Source organism: Oryx dammah, unplaced genomic scaffold (genome assembly GCF_014754425.2).
Source record: "Oryx dammah isolate SB20612 unplaced genomic scaffold, SCBI_Odam_1.1 HiC_scaffold_13, whole genome shotgun sequence".
Classification (NCBI taxonomy): Eukaryota; Metazoa; Chordata; class Mammalia; order Artiodactyla; family Bovidae; genus Oryx; species Oryx dammah.
In genome coordinates, this window is record NW_024070197.1 from 17227037 (window position 1) to 17245658 (window position 18622).

Here is an 18622-nt window from a genome sequence, read left to right on the forward strand (position 1 = left end):
AGAACAGACCCCAGGGAAGCAAGCAAGGAGGCAAAGGAGACCAGCAAGGAGGCCACTGGACAGGCCAAGAGGGGCTGCAGAAGGGGCAGGAGTGGCAGAGCCTGCCTCCGGGGGTGGAGCCGACAGACTGGACGTCGGAATGAGAGACAGAGGAGTGGGGCTGGTGCCGAGGTTTACGATTCCACCCATGTGATGGGCTTGTTCTCTTATGAGACAGGAGAACCCCGGGAGGCAGGGGGAACGAAATCAGGAGCTTGCTCTTAGACATGCTGACTTTCACAGGTTGAGTAGGCAGTTAGTCATTAGTCTCAAGTTTGGGCACAAATAGGTTTCGGAGTCAGAAAAATGTGGATTCAGATCCCAGTCTGCCACCTACTGGCTGTGTGACCTCTCTGAGCCGCATGCTCCTCATGGGTCCAATGGGGATAAAAACAGTGCCTACACTCCACGGGGCGGGTGGAGGGCTGTGAGATCATCGGTCATGAGCACACAATCAGGGGTCAATCACCTTATTCAGCTAATCGACTAATCAGCATTTAATAAACACCTACTATGGGCCAGCCCTGATCTACACAAATGAGATAAGCAAGTGAGCAAAACAGAGGCCCTTGTTCACGGGCCTCACATCCTAAAGGGAAATCTACACACTAGCTGTTGCTGTAGTTTAAGGCAGGGCATGAAGTCTGGAGTCAGGGAAACTGAAAGCTGGTCTTTACCAATCCCACCTGAACTCAAGGAACGAGTGCAAAAGCCTAGAAGGGTGAAGAGGGCTGGCTGTGATACTGGCCTCTGGAGATCAGAGCCTCCTAAGTCAGGCCAGCTTGCCTGGCCAACATAACTCATCCAGTCCTGAAAATTTCCACATGATGTAGGATGATAAGTGGCAAGTGGATGGTAGGATGGTAAGTGGCAGTGCTGGGACTTGAAGCCAAGCCTTCTGACTCGAGAACTTGCGTCGTTAACTCCCATGATATACGGCCTTCTCTATTTCATGGCTGACATTCTGTTAAACCCACTGAGAGCCAATCACTGACCACAGCTTTCCTTCACCCAGGGCTCTGAGGTAGCCTTAGTACGTCTTAGCCCAATGCTTCCAACGACCATTACCAACTAAACTGTCATCTCACTTGAGACCAATCTGCTACCTTTGGTTTGGCAGCTGTCTGAGCCTGAGCTGCCAAGAGGTTAGGGTAAGATTTTTTAAATCTAGACTGTGAGTCTCTGTTCTTGAACAGAGAATGTTAAATCACTTACATTTATTGTGATTACTGATGTGGAATTATTCCTGCCACATAATTTTGTTTTCTTATGCTTTTTTACACCCCACCCCCAATATCCTGCTTCCACCCCTATATTTTAAATGTCCGGAAGTCTTTCATTCTGTTGAGGTGGCCAAAAAGTTCATCTGGTGTTTTGTAAGAAGGTACAGAAAAACCCACATGAACTTTTTGGTCAATCCAATATTTTAATTCTTCTGGAAAGTATCCTTACATTTTTAACATGAGTTTAAACATCTAGAGTGAGTAAATAAGCCTTTTGTCCTCTCAAGGTGATGACATGGAGAGCCTCAGATCTTTGGCCCAAGCCTTCCCCAGGGAGAACCCAGGCTGCAGAACCCACTAGACCCCTGGTGTGTAGAGTGACAATTCTGATTCTTTTGGGGCTGACAAGTGTCCTGGGCCAATTGACCGGGCTCAGGGAGGTACTTCAGCGGTTCCTAAGGCCTCTGCCAGACTACAGAACTGCTCCAACTTGAGGGGCTCTCTCCCTTACCTTCAGTCTCTGGACAATTTCTCTTATGTCCTCCACAGAACCCTCAGAGGCCTTGAGGAAGATGTGGTCCCCTCGCCCGTAGAAGATTTTGATTGTCGAGGAGTCTGGGGTCCAGCCGATGACATCCCCGCAGTAGCAGTTGAACACCACTTCCTTAGTGCGTAGGTCTAGGAGCACCACAAACTCATTGGAAATTCCCAAAATGCAGTCTATCTCTACCCCCTGCGCATAGTCCTCAGCCGCCACCCTCCAGGCGATGGCCCCGGCGCTGTGCTGCTCAGCGCCTGCCCGGGCTTTTGTCTTCTCCTTCTTCTTGGAGGTCAGGGAGATGAGGTTGAACTTGCCGGTGGAGTCAATGGGTGTGTTGGAGACACAGTTTTCCGCCAGGTCCTTGAGGTACTCCTGGCGGGTCCTGGTAGCCATGGTGTGGAACTTGTCAGACTTGTGCGCAGCGTTCTCAGCATTAATCACCTTGGCCAGCAAGAAGTCTCTGAAGACGTCAGATTTTCGGAATGTGGTTCCGTTGGGGATCGGGGGGCCGAAAGGAGGAGCATCTTTGGATCGGGTCACTGCCATACTGAGGAGGGAGAAATTTTTTAGATGGCGGAAAGAAAGGCACTTGAGAGTCCCTTTAGAAAGAAAATACACAATCAGAAAGAGGAGTTTCCTTTCTAAGAAAGGAAGTCTACATCTAATTAGTAAGTTGCCAGCTGACTAGACTGGAAACTGGAGAAAGTCTTAGGGTACACATATGCGCTTTTACTTCCTATGCAGCAGATGTTAGAACATCCACTGATATTTAAAGGGTAATTTTCCTAGCACTGTTCAACTTCAGTTATTCTTGTTTTATATACATACAGGCTTGTGGTAAATTATAGTTTTGCAAAGATTCATCCCTTTCTCTCTACCTTTATGGACAGGTACATCCCCGCCCTGTTCATCCTAAGCTTGGTCATGAGATCTGATTTGGCTAATGGCATTCGAGCAAAGGCACAAATGGGCACGTGCGCCAGGCTTGCCTCCTATGTACCCGCCCTCTCCATGAAGTGAACATGCTCTGGGGTCTGCTGGTCAGGGAGAATGAGGGTGCCTGGAGCAGACATGCCACCAAGGGCAGCCAGGCCTCAGCCAACCTGCAGATGAGTAAGCCAAGAAGAAATGATAATGTTTGTGAGTCTCGGACTTTTGGGGTGGTTCGTTAAGCAGTGTTACTATAGGAAAATCAGACTGATATGGAACATTCTGTGATTTACTTCTTTCAGACACTTGCGTAACATGAACATGCTTTGTAGATCATCTCTACAAAGGTTATTTTGAAAATTCACTACAAGGGGAAGTTAGGATGGGACCCTTCCTACTTTGTTTTTTTTGATGTGAACCATTAAAAAAATCTTTATTAAATTTGTTACAGTACTGCTTCTGTTTTATGTCTTGGTCTTTTGGCTGTGAAGCATGTGAGATCTTAGCTCCCCAACCAGGGGGTCAAACCTGTATCCCTTGCACTGGAAGGCGAAGTCTTAACCACAGGACCACCAGGGAAGTCCCCTACTTTGGTTTCAACTGAGCTGCCGTTAGGACACAAGTCATACAGCAACTGAATGAGAAGGTATAAAAGAAATGATCTAAAACCTTCTCCCCAAATTCCTGAACTTCCTCTCCCATTATGCTAACTAGAGAGGAAGAATCTTATTGGGAAGAAAATCCGCGGAAAAAGTGGGCCCGTTGCCTCCATTCCCTCCCTGAATAGGGGCCTCCTCGGTGACCTGTAAGTTTGGAAGGAGACTGGGGGCTGCTCCTGCCTGGGAGCTCTGGAAGGAGGGTCGGGAGCCCCCGAAGAGCCCAGAGTCCAGAAATTATTTAGCTGGTAGAAAGAAAGGCTCTCACAAGTCCCTGCAGCAGCTGTCACCACAGCTCCAGTGGTAACTTCCCGCTTCCTGTCTCCTCCTGTGCTCCCTCCCTGGACAGGTCAGAAACTGGCAGTGAGCCCGGGGAGGGGAAGTGCAAGGCGGAGAAACAGAGGAGAGGGATGCAGGCTCCCCATCCACCGAGGCTCCCAGGTGGAGGCAGCCTTGAGCTGGGAGGCAGGAGACTGGCTGCTAAGTCAGGTTCAGATCTGATGAATCTCAGTTACGATGCTGCGATGACCAGCTCAAGACTCAGTGGCTACAGGGCCACTGAGTGATCTTTGATGACTTCAAAGATCAGGCAGAAAGGCTATCGCACCTGCCAGAGTGAGCACCCAGGGAGCAGGGGAAGACATTTAAAGGGGCTCCAGGGACTTCCTGGCAGTCCAGGGGTTAGGACTCTGAGCTTCCACTGCATGGGTTCAATCCATGGTTGGGGAACTAAGATTTCACATGCTGCTACATGTAGCCAATTAAAGAAAAAAAAAAAAAAAAGCCTCCAGGGATACCATGAATGAATTATGCTATTTACACAATGACAATTAAAAAACAGTATGAGATACTGAAAAGAAGGTTTTTTCTTAAAGAGTACTGCATTCACCTTCTATAAAAATGTCAGCTTGTGATCATGGTGTTGGGGAGAGACTACATACTGTAAGACAATTTTTAAAGTAATGAGATTCTTGATTAAAACCTATTTCATGAAACCTAACCACAGTGTAAGGCTTGTTTAAGTTTTGACTCCTGACCCTCCACCCAACTTGACCAGGGCATGTGTCTGATCAGCATTTCCAGGATGGCCCTCTCCTTGGACCCTGGGGAGTTAGTGTTCTGGGTGCGGCGCTATGAGGAAGAGAAATTAAGCTGGGATCTGAGGCTGAGTAGGAGCCAAAGGAAGAGCAGAGGAGAGGGTGCTGCAGGCAATGGGCATGGGAGGTATAAGACCCAACAGGAAAGAGCACGTGCAAGGTGAGATGCGGCTGGCGCACAGAGAGTAAATGGTGAAAGGCTGGTGAGGTCAGCAGGGACCAGGCCAGGCAGGGCCTTGGCAGTGTGCAAGCATTCTGCATCCTGATTGTGGAAACAAGCACCCATTTGACCATCTGAACCAGCTTTTCACCGTCTGCACCCCCAGACCCAGTCTCTGCCATTTTCTGCCCCGTCCAGCGCCCTGGAAGGTGGGTTTCCACAGGCTGTGTCAGCTTCACTGGTTCCCCTGGCCAGGATACAGGGGAGGGGAGAGAGGGTGGAGTCTTTATTTCTCTTCACTGCCTGCCTGTCGAGCTAGGACAGTGGCTATAGTCCTTGGTCCTTTGCTCAACAGCTATAGCTTCTGAGGGGTGGCCCCTCTCCCAGAGCCATACTTCTCCCTGGTTTCCAGGAATGTCTCCCGTCCCCTCTGGCCTCATCCCTCATGGTGGGTAATGGCTCCTTGCTATTGCTGGCTCCTGGATGCCTCATTTTCCTATACTGGTTCCTTTAACTTACCCACACCTATTAGTGAAAGCCGCTCGGTCTTGTCACTCTTTGTGACCCTACTGAGGGTAGCCTGTCATAGACTCTTCTGTGCATGGGATTCTCCAGGTGAGAATGGAGTGAGTTGCCATGCCCTCCTCCAGGGGATCTTCCTGACCCAGGGATGGAACCCCTGCATTGCAGGCAGATTCTTTACCGTCTGAGCCACCAGAGAAGCCCTACCCACACCTATCAGCCTGTTCATTAATCCCTCAGTTAAAACCCTGCGTGGGGGACTTCCCTTGTGGTCCACTGCTTAAGAATCCACCTTGCAATGCAGGGGACACAAGTCTGATCCTTGGTCAGGGAACTAAGATCCCACAACCATGGAGCAACTAAGCCTGTCACTACTGAGCCCGTGCACCACACCTAGAGAGTTCATGCACTATAACAAAAGATCCTGTGTGCTGCAACTAAGCCCAGACACAGCCAAATAAATTAAAACCAAAAAACCCTGAGTGGGGTGCACCTGCTTGCTGTGGGTCCCCGATGAACACAGGGGCCAGATGGACCATCTGCAGGGATCACTGTGGCTGCCCCATGAAGAGAGGGAAGGAAGGGGCCAGAGTGGGTGCAGAGACTGTGGAGGGAGCTCCTGCAGACCCAGGAGGGCCAGGCCCCGTGCTCTCTAGCTCCATGGCCACTTCCTGGCAATGTGTGAGGGCAGATGCCACCCTGGGCTTCGCGGATGCCCCAGGGCCGGTGCAGGTGTTCAGTGCTGATTACAGTCATGATTTAGACTTGAACGGACAGACCAAGAAGAAACAGGTTCCTGGCAACGTGTAGGTCTGACAGAAAAAGGCATTTCCTGGGGGAGAGGTCCTTCAAAGGCCACACAAACCAGGCAGGTTTTCTCCTGTGGGAAACCCTGCGGAGGGCCTTGCCTCCAGGCCAGGGTACATGTGAGATGACCTTGCCAGTCTCTCCATTCTGATTAATGCAGCCTTCAGACTGGGCTTTGCAGCTGTGACTAGCTGTGCAACTTCTTCATTCAGGACTTGACTGCTCATAGTGACAGATTCTGGCTTCTCCCACAGTCCTGACTCATGCTTTTAAGAATCATGGAACTGCAAGCTACTGAAGGTTTCTGGACAATAAGAATGGCTGGTCCCTCATTTCCCCAGCAGGAGGAATGGCGTGTTCACAGCTCACAGGCTGTGGGGGTGCTGGTGTGCCATTCAGCACCGTGTTATACAGCCAGGAGATGGTGTGACCACCGGGTCACCTGGTCACTGGAGCTCAGTATTTCTAGAACACTCACAACGATTTATTCAACAGCTGTTTTCCCAGGACCTACAATGTTTGAGTCAGGCATCTGCCTAGTTGCCAAGGCATCTCTGGGGTCCTTTACATAACAAGGCTGCCCAGCACAGATGTATGAAGGTGAGTGTGACACAGTGTGGCCCTTGAGGGAGGCAACCAGCCACATCAACAGTTTATTCGTGGGGCTTCCCTGGTGGTCCAGTGGTTACGAATCCGCCTTGCAATGCAGGGGACACTGGTTCAGTCCCCGGTCTGGGAAGATCTCCCAGGGAAGATCTCTCTTAGTTGCCCTGGAGCAACTAAGCCTGTGTGCCACAACTGCTGAGCTGGTGTTCTAGAGCCCGAAAGCTGCAGCTACTGAAGCCCACGCCCTCAGAGCCCACGTTCTGCAACAAGAGAAGCCGCAACAACGAGAAGCCAGTGCACTGCAGCCAGAGAGTGGCTCCCGCTCACCAGCTAGAGAAAGCTCGTGTGCAGTAACAAAAATCCATCACAGCCAAAAAATAAAGCAAATAAATCTTGAAAAAAAAAAAAAAAAACTTAGTTCTTACAGTGTGACAAGTTCTATGACAGAAATGTGTCTAGGGTCATCGGGAGAAGAGGGGACGGGAAAGGTCTGTCCAGAGAACAGCTGTGTGTGCAGGAGGGGAGAAAAGGGGTTGTGGGAGGGGGCAGTTTGGTTGCATCTCTAACATTTTCTTTCTTCAAAATTAAAAGCGAGAGCTGAAGCAAAGATGGCAAAATGTTAACATCTGTGAGATCTGGTGGTGGGCACATGGGTGTCTGTTATTCTCTGTACTTTTCAGAACGTTTGAAATGTTGCATAATGAAAATATTCTGAATTGCAAAAAAAACAAGAAAGCTTGGTGTGTCAGAACAAAAAGAAACCCTTTGGAAACCACATGAAGGCTGGCCCGGAAAGCGCAGAGGTCGGTTGCAGGCTCCTGTGATAAGCCAGGTAGGAGAGGGGGAGCTCACAGTTAGCAGAAAGGGGAGAAGGGCTCACCCAGCAGCCTCCTGCCTCTGATGTGCTATAAGGGTGTGTGCACATGCATGTCTGTGCATGTTCAAGAACAACTCTTATCTTTGTAACCTCAGGCCTACAGGGAGCCTGGAGGCACAAGCCCTCTGAGCTGGAGCTCTGTCCTGGGAATAAGCATGGGTGGGGGAAGGGGCCACAGGCCTTCCACCTGGTGTGCTGGCTCCCAGCGGCAACACATTCAGCCTGGTGGTCCACAACCCTTCCTGCATGTTGAAATCCCCCTGCCTCCTCTCACGTATCCGGCCCAGAGAAGAAACTGGTCGGCTCAGTTCAGTCGCTCAGTCGTGTCTGACTCTGTGACCCCATGGACCGCAGCACGCCAAGCCTCCCTTCACCAACTCCCAGAATTTACTCAAACTCATGTCCATTGAGTCGGTGATGCCATTCAGCCATCTCATCCTCTGTCGTCCCCTTCTCCTTCTGCCTTCAATCTTTCCCAGCATCAGGGTCTTTTCAAATGAGTCAAATGAGAAGAAACTGGTAGGTTCTTGGCAATTCCATTGAGTCCACCCAGGGCACCTATGCACATACCGTTTGGCCCAGGAACTCCATGCTGAGGACCTTACCTATCCCAGCTGTGTGCCATGAGAGTCTAAACTAGGTTATGGGGAAATCCTGGGTGGTCCACTGGTTAACCCTGCTGAGGGCCTGGGTTCAATCTTTGGCCAAGGAACTAAGATCTCACAGGCAGCATAGCATGGCCAAAAACAAACAACCGCCGCTCCCTCACAAAACTACGTGGAGGGAATGTGTTAATAGCAGCACTGCAAGGTGGAATGTAGTAACAGGTGACAGGAAACAACCCCAATACCCGTCGCTAAGGCATAGGGGGAGATTCCTTTGGGCCACACCCTGGTGCCTCTCAGCCACACGGCCCATGCCCAGCACAGCTGCTAGTCTTGCTCTGGGATGGGCACGTGACCCCACGTGGGTCAATGAGCCTCAGCTCTGGGGCTTCTTTTTCTGGGAAAAGTAGGCTCTTCCTGCTGGGTCTGCAGCTGGCAAGATGCTAAGCATGGAGCTGCCAGCAAATGAAATGATGTACAGGGAAGTGGAACACCTCCAGGTGGGCCTGGATGTGTCATTTATGATAGCCAGCATGTAAGACTGCCTCTTCATTTATTTATGTTCTTTTCATGCACCACGAGGCATGTGAGATCCTAGATCCCCGACCAGGGATCAAACTTGTGCCCTCTGCACTGGAAGAGCACAGTCTTAACCACTGGACTGCCAGGGAAGCCCTGTGACTGCCTTTTTGAGGTGGGTTTTCTGTCACTTGCAGCCAAAAGACTCCAGGCAAAAACAAATTCCTGATGGTTTCTTTGCGAAACTGGGATGACATGGCCCTTTCTGGTTAAGAACCACTCTCTCAGGACGTGTGGGTATGAGTGAGTAGAGCTCCCCTACTGAAGCACGGACAAGAAACGTGGGCGGCTGCCTGCCTGGGCCAGCCGTGCCCTCTCCCCCCACCCCCACGCTCCCCGGCTGCTGGAAGCCGGCTTTCCTGACGTCCTGCGCGTGCAGGGGCAGGGCCGGGGCGTGTACCTGTAGCGGACGTTATCAGTGCAGGGGTTGTGTGCCCGGACAATGATGAAGACATGCTGAAAGTGGGAGCGGATGTTCTTGGGGGTGAACGGCAGCGCCCCGGGCTCCTGGAAGATGATGGTCACGATGTCGTTGCCTATGTGCCTCTTCCTCAGCAGCTGGTGGCGGGGAGAGGAAAACGTCAGGGTAGGCTCCAGGTTCGTGACCCGGCCCATCACCTCTCTGCCGGCTCCCGCCACGCTCCCCCTTGGCCCCAGCCACACCAGCCTCCTGCTGCTCCTTGAATGAATCAGAAACCTTTCCTTTCCTGAGGCTCCCGCGGACCATCCTGAGGCCTGGAACTTCTTCCCCCAGATCTCCACACGGCTTGCTCCTGCCTGCCCTCCTTCTGGTCTGGGCTGAAATGTCACCCTCCCACAGGGCCTTGACTGTCTTACCCATGATGTCACCCCCTCTGCTTTTCTGCCCGTTACTCGTCCACACTCATCTTAACAAGCGGCTGCCCCTCTTCCTTTGGTTTCTGTCTTTCCCCACTAACGTGGCAACTCCTGGAGAACAAGGATTCTGTCCGCTTTGTTCACTGCCAGGTGCTTTCTCCTCAGGGCCTAGAGCAGGGCCTGGCACACAGCGGGTGCTCAAGAAACGTCAGCTGGAGGACAGCACGGTCTGGCAGCTTTTGACTTGCTCAAGGTCACATTCATGGACACTGGCAGAGGCAGCCTTGAGACCGCTGGCAGGGCCCATCTCTGGCTACCTGAGTTGAGAAGGCTGGGGTGATAGCCTCAGATCAGCCCACAAGAACCCCGTCATTTCCCCCCTGCCTGTCATGGCCTCTGAGAAAAACTGTCATCTTCAAAGGCGATGATGTACTCTTGGCATTTTACTTCCTTGCTAAAATTACATTGTTCTTTTCTTTTTGGCCACACCGAGTGGGCATGTGGGATTTAGTTTCCCAGCCAGGGATTGAACCTGTGCCCCTGCAGTGGAAATGCAGAGTCTTAGTCAGTGGATGTCCAGGGAAGCCCCACATTGTTCTCAGGTATAGAAGTTTAGCCTTCATGTAACCGTTAGGAATTCTCGCCAATGAGGGGGGTTGCACGCAACTCTACGTGAGGTGGCCGGGAGTGTGAAATCTGGTCACACTTAATGGCACAATACACACTGCTGAACTGTTGGCTCTCTGTGTGTTTTACACAGGATTAAACTAAACTGCTTAAGTACCCATTTATTGTGACCAACCCTGAACCAGGCGTCTTACACCTACATATGAAAGCTGTAACCTCATTTCATTTTTACAAGTCCTGTGAGGGATTAATTCATCTGACCTCCTTTTGTTGATGAGAAAAGTTAGGTCCACGGGGTTAAACGTCTTGCCCTCAGTCCAGAGTCACGGAGGGAGGAGCTGTGATTTGAACCCACTTCTGCTCGACCTCCACAACCCAAGCTTTCCCCACCACGCCTCCAGGAGTATGTTCAGCTGCTTCCTATGTACCTCCTGTGCTGGGCCCTGCCATGAGCTCTGGTCTCACACACAAGTGCAGGGTCCTTTCCCTAAGACTCTGAGATATGGGTGCTATTGTTCTGCCCATTTCAGAGCAGGGACCCGAGGCCCAGGGAGGTGAGATGACACAGTGAGGAAGCGGCTGACGAAGAATGCCAACTCATGCTCAATGAGAGCAATGCTCTTACAGCGGCTACTAGGCGAACTTTCTAAAAATCACTGACGTCTGACTATAAAAATGGTCAGCAGAATGCACACTGCCACCTGCGGTGGTGTGGTGTGTGTGCTCAGCTGTGTCCGACTGTGTGACCCTATGGACTGCAGCCTGCCAGACTCCCCTGTCCATGGGATTCTTCAGGCAAGAATCCTGGAATGGGTTGCTGCTTCTTACTCCAGACCATTTTCCTGACCCAGGAATCGAACCCAGGTTTCCTGCACTGGCAGGTGTATTTTTTACCATTGAGTCACCTGGGAAAGCCTGTACCAATAGGAAAAAATACATACACTTCCTAAGCCATCAAAAGCCTGTAGGGTTTCTGTTCATGAGAAACAGCTCCTGGACATGCACGGTGTGTCCAGGAGAGGAGGCCCTGGTGGCACGCAGCAGCTGTTGTGCCCACCTAGCACCTCCTCCTCCTCCAGGCAGCTGTGTCCATCCCCTTTGGGAAAGCACCTCCCACTGGCCCTCTCAGGGGTGGGCACATGCTTCAGGTTTGGCCAGTCTATTCTATCCCTGCCCTGGGCCTGGCAAGTGGGTGGTGCAATGAGATTCAGCCTGGAAACATTTCTGGGACACTTGCAAGGCAGAGCTCTCTTTCTCCTGAGGGAGCTAAGCTGGTGGGATGTAAGGTGAGGGCTGCCATTCCTTGGGAAGATCTGTGAATACAACCACTAAGAATAAAAGCAGAGGTGAGAAATGGGAAGAACTCCTGACACTGTCTGAGCCCCTGGATCCAGCCATACCTAAAGCCAGCCCTCTCCCAGTACTTGACAATTGTTGTTCAGTTGCTCAGTCATGTCTGACTCTTCGCGACCCGATGGACTGCAGCATGACCAGCCTTCCCTGTCCTTCACCATCTCCCGGAGCTTGCTCAAATTCATGTCCACTGAGTCAGTGATGCCATCCAACCATCTCATCCTCTGTCGCCCCCTCCTCCTCCTGCCCTCGGTCTTTCCCAGAATCAGGGTCTTTTCAATGAGTTAGCTCTTTGTATCAGGTGGCCAAAGTATTGGAATTATACTTGAGAATTATATAACTCGGTAAATCTCATTTTTCGCTTTTACTCATTCGACTTGTACTCTGTCACCTGCAGTCAAAATAATGTTGACGATTCACTTGGGTCTTCCCCACAGGACTTCCTGATGACTCAAGAGACCCTTGAGAGAAGCTGGGGTAGCAGGGTGGCCAAGGAATAGCCAGAACAAAAAAGTGACATTGAATGACACCTGATCTAGTCTCCAAGCCCCAGGTGATAAGACCATGGTAGAGAGGGTCTCCAGGGCTGAAGGCCTCCACCTGCTGCCTGAGGTGGCGCCAGGAGAGCCGGTGCCGGGCCGGCAGCCAGCCAAAGGTCGTGGGGAGGGAAGCTGCCGTGGGTTCAGCTGTGTATCAACCAGAAGTCACTTGGAGCCCCCACCCTGGGCCCCACTGACCTGCTGCCTGTTGTTGGGGGTGTATGGGAGCAGGGTGGAGACGTGGAACATGATCTCGTAGTCCTGGTATGTCGTGTAGAGGGAGTGGGTTCCCGTGGAGTCGGCTGAAACAGAAACACCAGTTAAGCACCATATCTCCAAAACCTCTGGGCTCCTGCCATGTCTCACACGCCATCTGTGTTAGTTTTTAAGTTGATGTTTTCATTTAACTTCACCCTTTAAAGCTCAGTAAATTTAGAGATACGCTTGGTGGTCCAGTAATTAAGACTCTGTCCTTCCAATGCAAGGCATGTGGGTTTGATCCCTGGTTGGGGAACTAAGATCCCACAGGTCACACAGCTACAATAACAACAACCACAATAAAATTTCAGTAAATTAAGATAAAAAGGAAATCTTATATTAAGCACCCACCAGACTGGTAAACCTTTCAAAGTCTGACAGTGCCAAGGGCTGGTGAGGGTGTGGAGCAACCAGAACCCTTTATGCGGTTGGTGAGGTGTGTAAATTGGTACAATCACTTTGGAAAACTTTAGTAATAGTTATTGAACCTGAAGACAGCATTCACTGATGACCCAAGCACTTTATCTCCTAGGATCACAACCTAGAGAAATCATACACGAGTGCCCCAGGATATGGGTACAACTAGTCTCAATATGTCAGTCCCAGGGATAAACAATTCATACTGTGGAAAAATACACAGCCATGAAAATGAATGAGTCACGGCCACCACATGGGCAAATCCTACAAATGCAATGTTGAACGAAAGATGCCAGACACAAAGGAGCACAAACTGTATAATTCCATTCACTTTATATCCCCAAACAAGCAAAACAGATTATATTATTTAGAGATGCATATACAGATTGCCAAACTATGAAGAAGGAAATGATAATCCCGAGTATAAAGACACTTTCTTCTCTAATGGCAGGGTGTTATGACCGGGGAGAAACCCACCTGACTGTGGACTCCAAGGGGGAAACTGAGGCACACGGATGGAGTGACTCACCCCAGGGCTTACACACTGCAGTGAGTGGTGGGGCTTGAACTGGAATTCAGACTATCTGACTCCAGACTGTTTTCTTTTTTTAAAAATTTTTGGACATGCCATGCACTGTTCTTTTTTGTTGTTTTCTGGGCTACCTGGCATGTGGGATCTTAGTTCTCCAACCAGGGATTGAACCCGGGCCCCCTGCACTGGAAGTGTGGAGTCTGAGCCAGTGAACCGTGAGGGAAGTCTCCAGAATGTTTTCTTAATAGTATTCAATGATGCCTCTTATGAGTTTCAAAATTCTCATAGGAAAGAGACCCAAATCACTAATCTTAGTAAAGGTCCTGCATGTGAGGCCCCTGCTGGCCTCCCTCAGTTTGTCCTTCCCATTTATTCCCTTAAGCCTTGGGACCTCGGGGCTTTTGCATGTGCTGTTTCTTTTTCTTGGAACACACTTCTTGTTCCTTCTTTGTCTATTTTATTCCAACTCACCCCTCTCAGGTCACACTGTTGTCCAGGCCTGCACCCGATACAAGGTCAGGTTCCCCACATTTTCTTCTATCACCTTGAGTCGCTCCTTCCTGTCCAGGCAGGACACCAGGAGCTGGTTTCCGCTCCATGTCTCAGGGAACCCCCAGGCCGCGCTGTGACTGACTCCAGGGTGTCACACTCACCCCGGAGGCCTATGCCTCGGCCTCTTAGGACCCCAGCTTTACTTACTTGCAGGTGCGAGGGAAGCAGCAATAGAACAGACCAAGGAATGTCTGTGCTCGGGGGCTCACATCCCAGGGGATAAGCTGTGACAGGTGAGGTCACTGAAGCCATGGCTGGCCAGCACCAGGGCCAGGTGACCTCCAGCTGGCTGCGATCTGGGAGACTGGCCAGGAGGACTGTGTTCCCTGGGGTCCTTGGGCACAGTGGGCACCATGCAGGTGTCTGTGGCTGTGACCCCCTCAGGACCCCTCTGGGCATGCACGTGCTTGGGATCTCAGAGCACGTGTCTGGGAGCGCAGGTGCTGAGACACACAGCAGGACAATCTTCAGGCTTTACTAGAACATGCAACACTCTTATCCAGAGTGCCTGCAACACCCACACTGTCACCAGCCGAGTCCTCGAATGCCCGCTGCCCTGCGTCCTCCCCAGGGTATCACCAGGCCTTTGGACCGTAGGCCCATGGGATAAGTGGGCTGGTTAGGGCTTCCCCCGCCAGGCCACCCACTGCGGCCACTTACTCTTAACGTCCAGCTGGGCGGCGTACTTGGTGAAGCCCTTCAGGCAGACCTTCTCCCCGATGAGGGAGAGGAACTCTTCAAAGGCTGGGCCGGCCTCCTCATTGTTGTACATCTCCTCCTCCGAGCTCTGGCCGGCCTTGCAGTAGAGGATGCCCACTTTGTGCTTCCGGCAGAGCTGCAGAGGCGAGAGTGGCGTCAGGGAGGCAGGCCAGGCAGAGTGGAGGAGGGTGCGCGGGACAGAGGGGGCTCTCTCCAGCTGCTGGGGTTACGTGGGGGTTCAGTGCCGCAGTTGGAGAAGAAAAGAGGTGTGGGGGCATGTCCCGGCCATCCCTCTTCCTCTCCGAGTTTCCAGAGGGGCACTGCAAGGGGCGCCGCCACCACGCCCAGGCTTTCTACACAAGGGTGGAAGGTGGCGCTCTCTTGAGGGAAAGACAGCCACCCTGGTCGGCTTCCCACAGTAGGTGGGCTGGAACTGGCTAGGGTTCTGCAAAAGGCCATTCTGGAGGGCTCAGTGGGGTTGACATTACCTCTTGGGGGGCAAGCCCTGGTAGCCGTGTTTGCTTTGTGTGTCCCTGATGCCCTGGTCACTGGACCACGGACAGTCACGTGACCTAAGCGTGGGGCCGGGAGAGGCTCTTCTGGGACTGAGGGTCAACTAGCTGGGGCCGGTAAAAGGCTCTATCCTAATAGCACCTCTGGGAGCTGTGTGAGGCAGTATGCAGCGAGGGAGCGGAAGCAGTGACACACACAGGGACCCGGTGGCTGCCTCAGTCCTAGACTATCTCCCTTGGGAGTCCCAGCAGTCACATGCTGGCTCCTGGCAGCCCTGGAACTTGATAGAAGGTGTCTCCTCTAACTGGAGCTAGCCTGAGTGGGTTTCTGTTCTTTGGAGGAAAAGAAAAAGTGAGATGGAAGAGGGTTGGGCAGTGGGGCTGCAGGCTGCTGCCCCTGCGCCCCCACCCCTCCTGGGCCCCGGCTCACCCCTTGCTCGTCGAGCTTCAGCAGCTGCTCCGTCACCTTGGGAGTGTTGAGAGCCAGGCGCAGGCAGTGGATGTTGAGCTCAGGGATGACGTACTCCAGGGCGTCCCGAAGGGGCAGGCCCCGCCCGGTCCCGTGCTTCATGGCGGTGGGTGTGGCATCCTCCAGGATGGAGCCCCGCAAGGTGGTGAGCTGCTCCAGGGAAAAGGGGGGAGACGAGGCTCTCAGGACGTGGGAAGGAAGGAGAGAGGGCCCACGAGGCTGTTCTGTTCTCACAGCAACATGTGTGATGGTCAGAAGCTTGGACTAGGGCTGGAAAGCACTGGGTCTGAATGAAATTGAACTTGCTGCCCCTTGGCTGTGAGATCTTGACCAAGTGACTTCCTATCGCTCCACCTCAGCTTCCAGGGAGTGTTGGGACAGTGGATGGAACAGCCTTTGTTTGTTCAATAAATATTGTCCCAGCGCCCTCTTTAGTGTGGTGAAAAAACAAAGACCCCTGTCTTCCTGGAGCTGATACGCAGGTGGGGAGGTGGATTGCGTCAGGTAATAAAAGGTACAGTGACTAAAATAGGGACTACGATGCCGGCACGCTAACAAACACTTTTACTGTCGTTACCACAGTAACACATGTACATGTATTACTTAATGTGTACTTAGTTGCTCACTCACGTCCAACTCTTTGAGACACCATGGACTGCAGCCCATCAGGTTCCTCGGTCTATGGAATTCTCCAGGCAAGAAAACTGGAGTTGGTCGCCATTCTCTTCTCCAGGGGATCTTCCTGACCCAGGGATCGAACCTGAGTCTCCTGCATCGCAGGCGGATTCTTTACCGTCTGAGCCACCAGGGAAGTCTATTACCACACACTCAGGTAAAACACCTGCCTGCCCCAGACACCAGTACCATCGTGGGTCTTGAACTGTAGCACTGGTTTCCTGTCAAAATCACCACCAATGGCTCTGATTCAGCTGGTTGGTGGTGGGGCCCAGGCTTGTATGTATGTATATAGTATACACACACTTACATATCTGTATATTTACATACCTATTCTCTTTTAATACTTCTCAGGAAATTCTGATGTGCAGTCAGATTTTAAAACCTTTAGTTAGTGGAAAAGGAAATGGCAACCCACTCCAGTATCCTTGCCTGGGAAATCCCATGGACAGAGAGGAGCCTGGTGGGCTACAATCCATGGGATCACAAAAGAGTCAGGTATGACTTTGCAACTAAACAACAATTTTTTAAAAAGCTGAAAACACCCTATACAATAAAAACGTAACACTACAGAAAGAAATATGTTAGTGTTGTTTTAGCAGGTTGCAGAGCTGAACTGATATTAAGCAGGTTGCAGAGCAGGTTGCAATTTATACTGCAGCTGAATTATATGAGAATCCTACATGGTCTTCACTATATTTATCTTTCTAGTAGAAGCAACATGACACAGAGGTTAAGAGCGTGGACTCGGGACTCCAACTGCCCAGGCTCAGATTCTAGCACGAGGCATGCACTCAACCTCTCTGTGCCTCAGTTCCCTTTTCTATAAAAAAGAAGTGATAATAACAATATGTTAGGATTGCTTTGAGGTGTACATGAGTTAATATTTTTGAAGTCCTTAGAATAAGTGTTTGAGACACAGGAAGAGCTCCATGTTAGATACTATCATCATTATAATTATTATTTTTTGAACTGTGCTTCAAAATGAATAAATAAAAGGTTGGCTACCAGCATTCACCCCTCACTTCACTGCTGCAGTGCCTGGCTTTGGTCGGGTTGTCCATTTTTCCACAAGTGATTTGGATCTGGCCCACTGCCTGCAATGCTTTACATTTCTAAATGGTTGAAAAAATTAATATTGTGTGATGTGAAAAGTATATGATATTCAAACTTAAGTGTCTATAAAGTCAAGTTTTATTAGAATACTAATAAAAAAACACTTGTTTGTTTTACCTGTGGCTGCCTGCACACTACATTAGCAGAGTTCAATAGTGTGAAGAAGACCATATGCCCCATGGAACCTAAGACAGTTACTATCTGGCACTTTACAAACTTAAGTTTTCTTAGAGCTGAAAGCATCGTGGCCAATACAGAGGTGCTTCAGAAATGATGAATATGGCAGTTTCTGGGTTGCTGCTGTTGTTCAGCCACTCAGTCGTGTCTGACTCTGTGACCCCATGGACTGCAGCACGCCCAGGCTCCCCTGTCTTTCACCATCTCCCGGAGTTTGCTCCAACTCATGTCCATTGAGTCCATGTTGCCATCCAACCATCTCATCCTCTGTCGCCCCCTTCTCCTGCCCTCAGCCTTTCCCAGCACCAGGGTCTTTTCCCTGGTGGGTAGGTGGAGGTTTCCTGCTATATCTTTGTTATGTGCATTATATTTACATGTTATGAACCTAAGCATTTGAAGCTTTTTTCCAAAGATACTTGTTTTATCTGGACTGTCATAACAAATATCCTGATGGAATGTAACAGTAAATTATGAAATACACATTGTCTAAATTGCTTAACAAAACAAAACCTTTAGTCAAGCCAATCACGGCCATCGCGTTCCCCATCCCTAGAGGCTGCTTTCCAAGTTTCTCCTACAGGTGGCCACATGACTAGATCCAGGCCTTGAAATGAGAAGGAAATTCAGCTTGGGGAAGACATCTGTGGCAGATTATCTTTCCTGGTAAAGATGTTTTCCCCTGGTTTAAAAAGCCCCTTTCCACCTGCTCATTTTTTTCTAAGGACGCTGGTATGAGGATAAGATGTCTGGAGCTGCGACAGCCACCCTGGGATTATTAGGAATGAGACAACAACAGAATCACATAGAAGTCAGTCCCTGCCACTTCCTACCTCCAGATTTCCTGTTAGATAATTAAAATAACCCATATTTGTTTTAGCTATAGTCATCTTTTCTGTTACTCTGCAGACAAAGTACTTTCTAACAGATCTATCTTAATAACAAGTCACATTTATGAAAGCACAGTTCAACTGCACTGTATTCAGCCATGATCGTAGTTGTAAATACTAGCATATGTGTAGGTCTGTTGGGGGAGGGGAATGTTACTATCTCCCTTTTACTGATAAGAAAACTGAAGCTCTAAGATGCTAGGTGCCTTATCCAAGGTCACCACAGCTAAGTGGCTGAACCAGGATTCCACCCTAGGTGTGATGTCTCCAGAGCTCATTATTTTTCTCTTTGAGTAATTTTTTCCCTCTGAAATATAATGTACTCCGGAA

General features: G+C 50.5%; 1 protein-coding gene across 4 annotated transcripts in view; it reads right to left on the reverse strand.

Annotated features, from left to right (window-relative positions):
• The window catches only part of SIPA1L3 (signal induced proliferation associated 1 like 3), a 251978-nt gene that overhangs the window by 73481 nt on the left and 159875 nt on the right, over window positions 1-18622 (reverse strand). For all 4 annotated transcript variants that reach the window (XM_040252892.1, XM_040252889.1, XM_040252890.1 and 1 more), the window contains exons 5-9: window positions 15399-15587; window positions 14418-14592; window positions 12197-12300; window positions 9043-9200; window positions 1774-2350 (exon numbers count right to left, since the gene is read on the reverse strand). In XM_040252892.1, coding sequence (XP_040108826.1) covers window positions 1774-2350; window positions 9043-9200; window positions 12197-12300; window positions 14418-14592; window positions 15399-15587 — 1203 coding nt within the window. The remainder of the gene's footprint in view (window positions 1-1773; window positions 2351-9042; window positions 9201-12196; window positions 12301-14417; window positions 14593-15398; window positions 15588-18622) is intronic.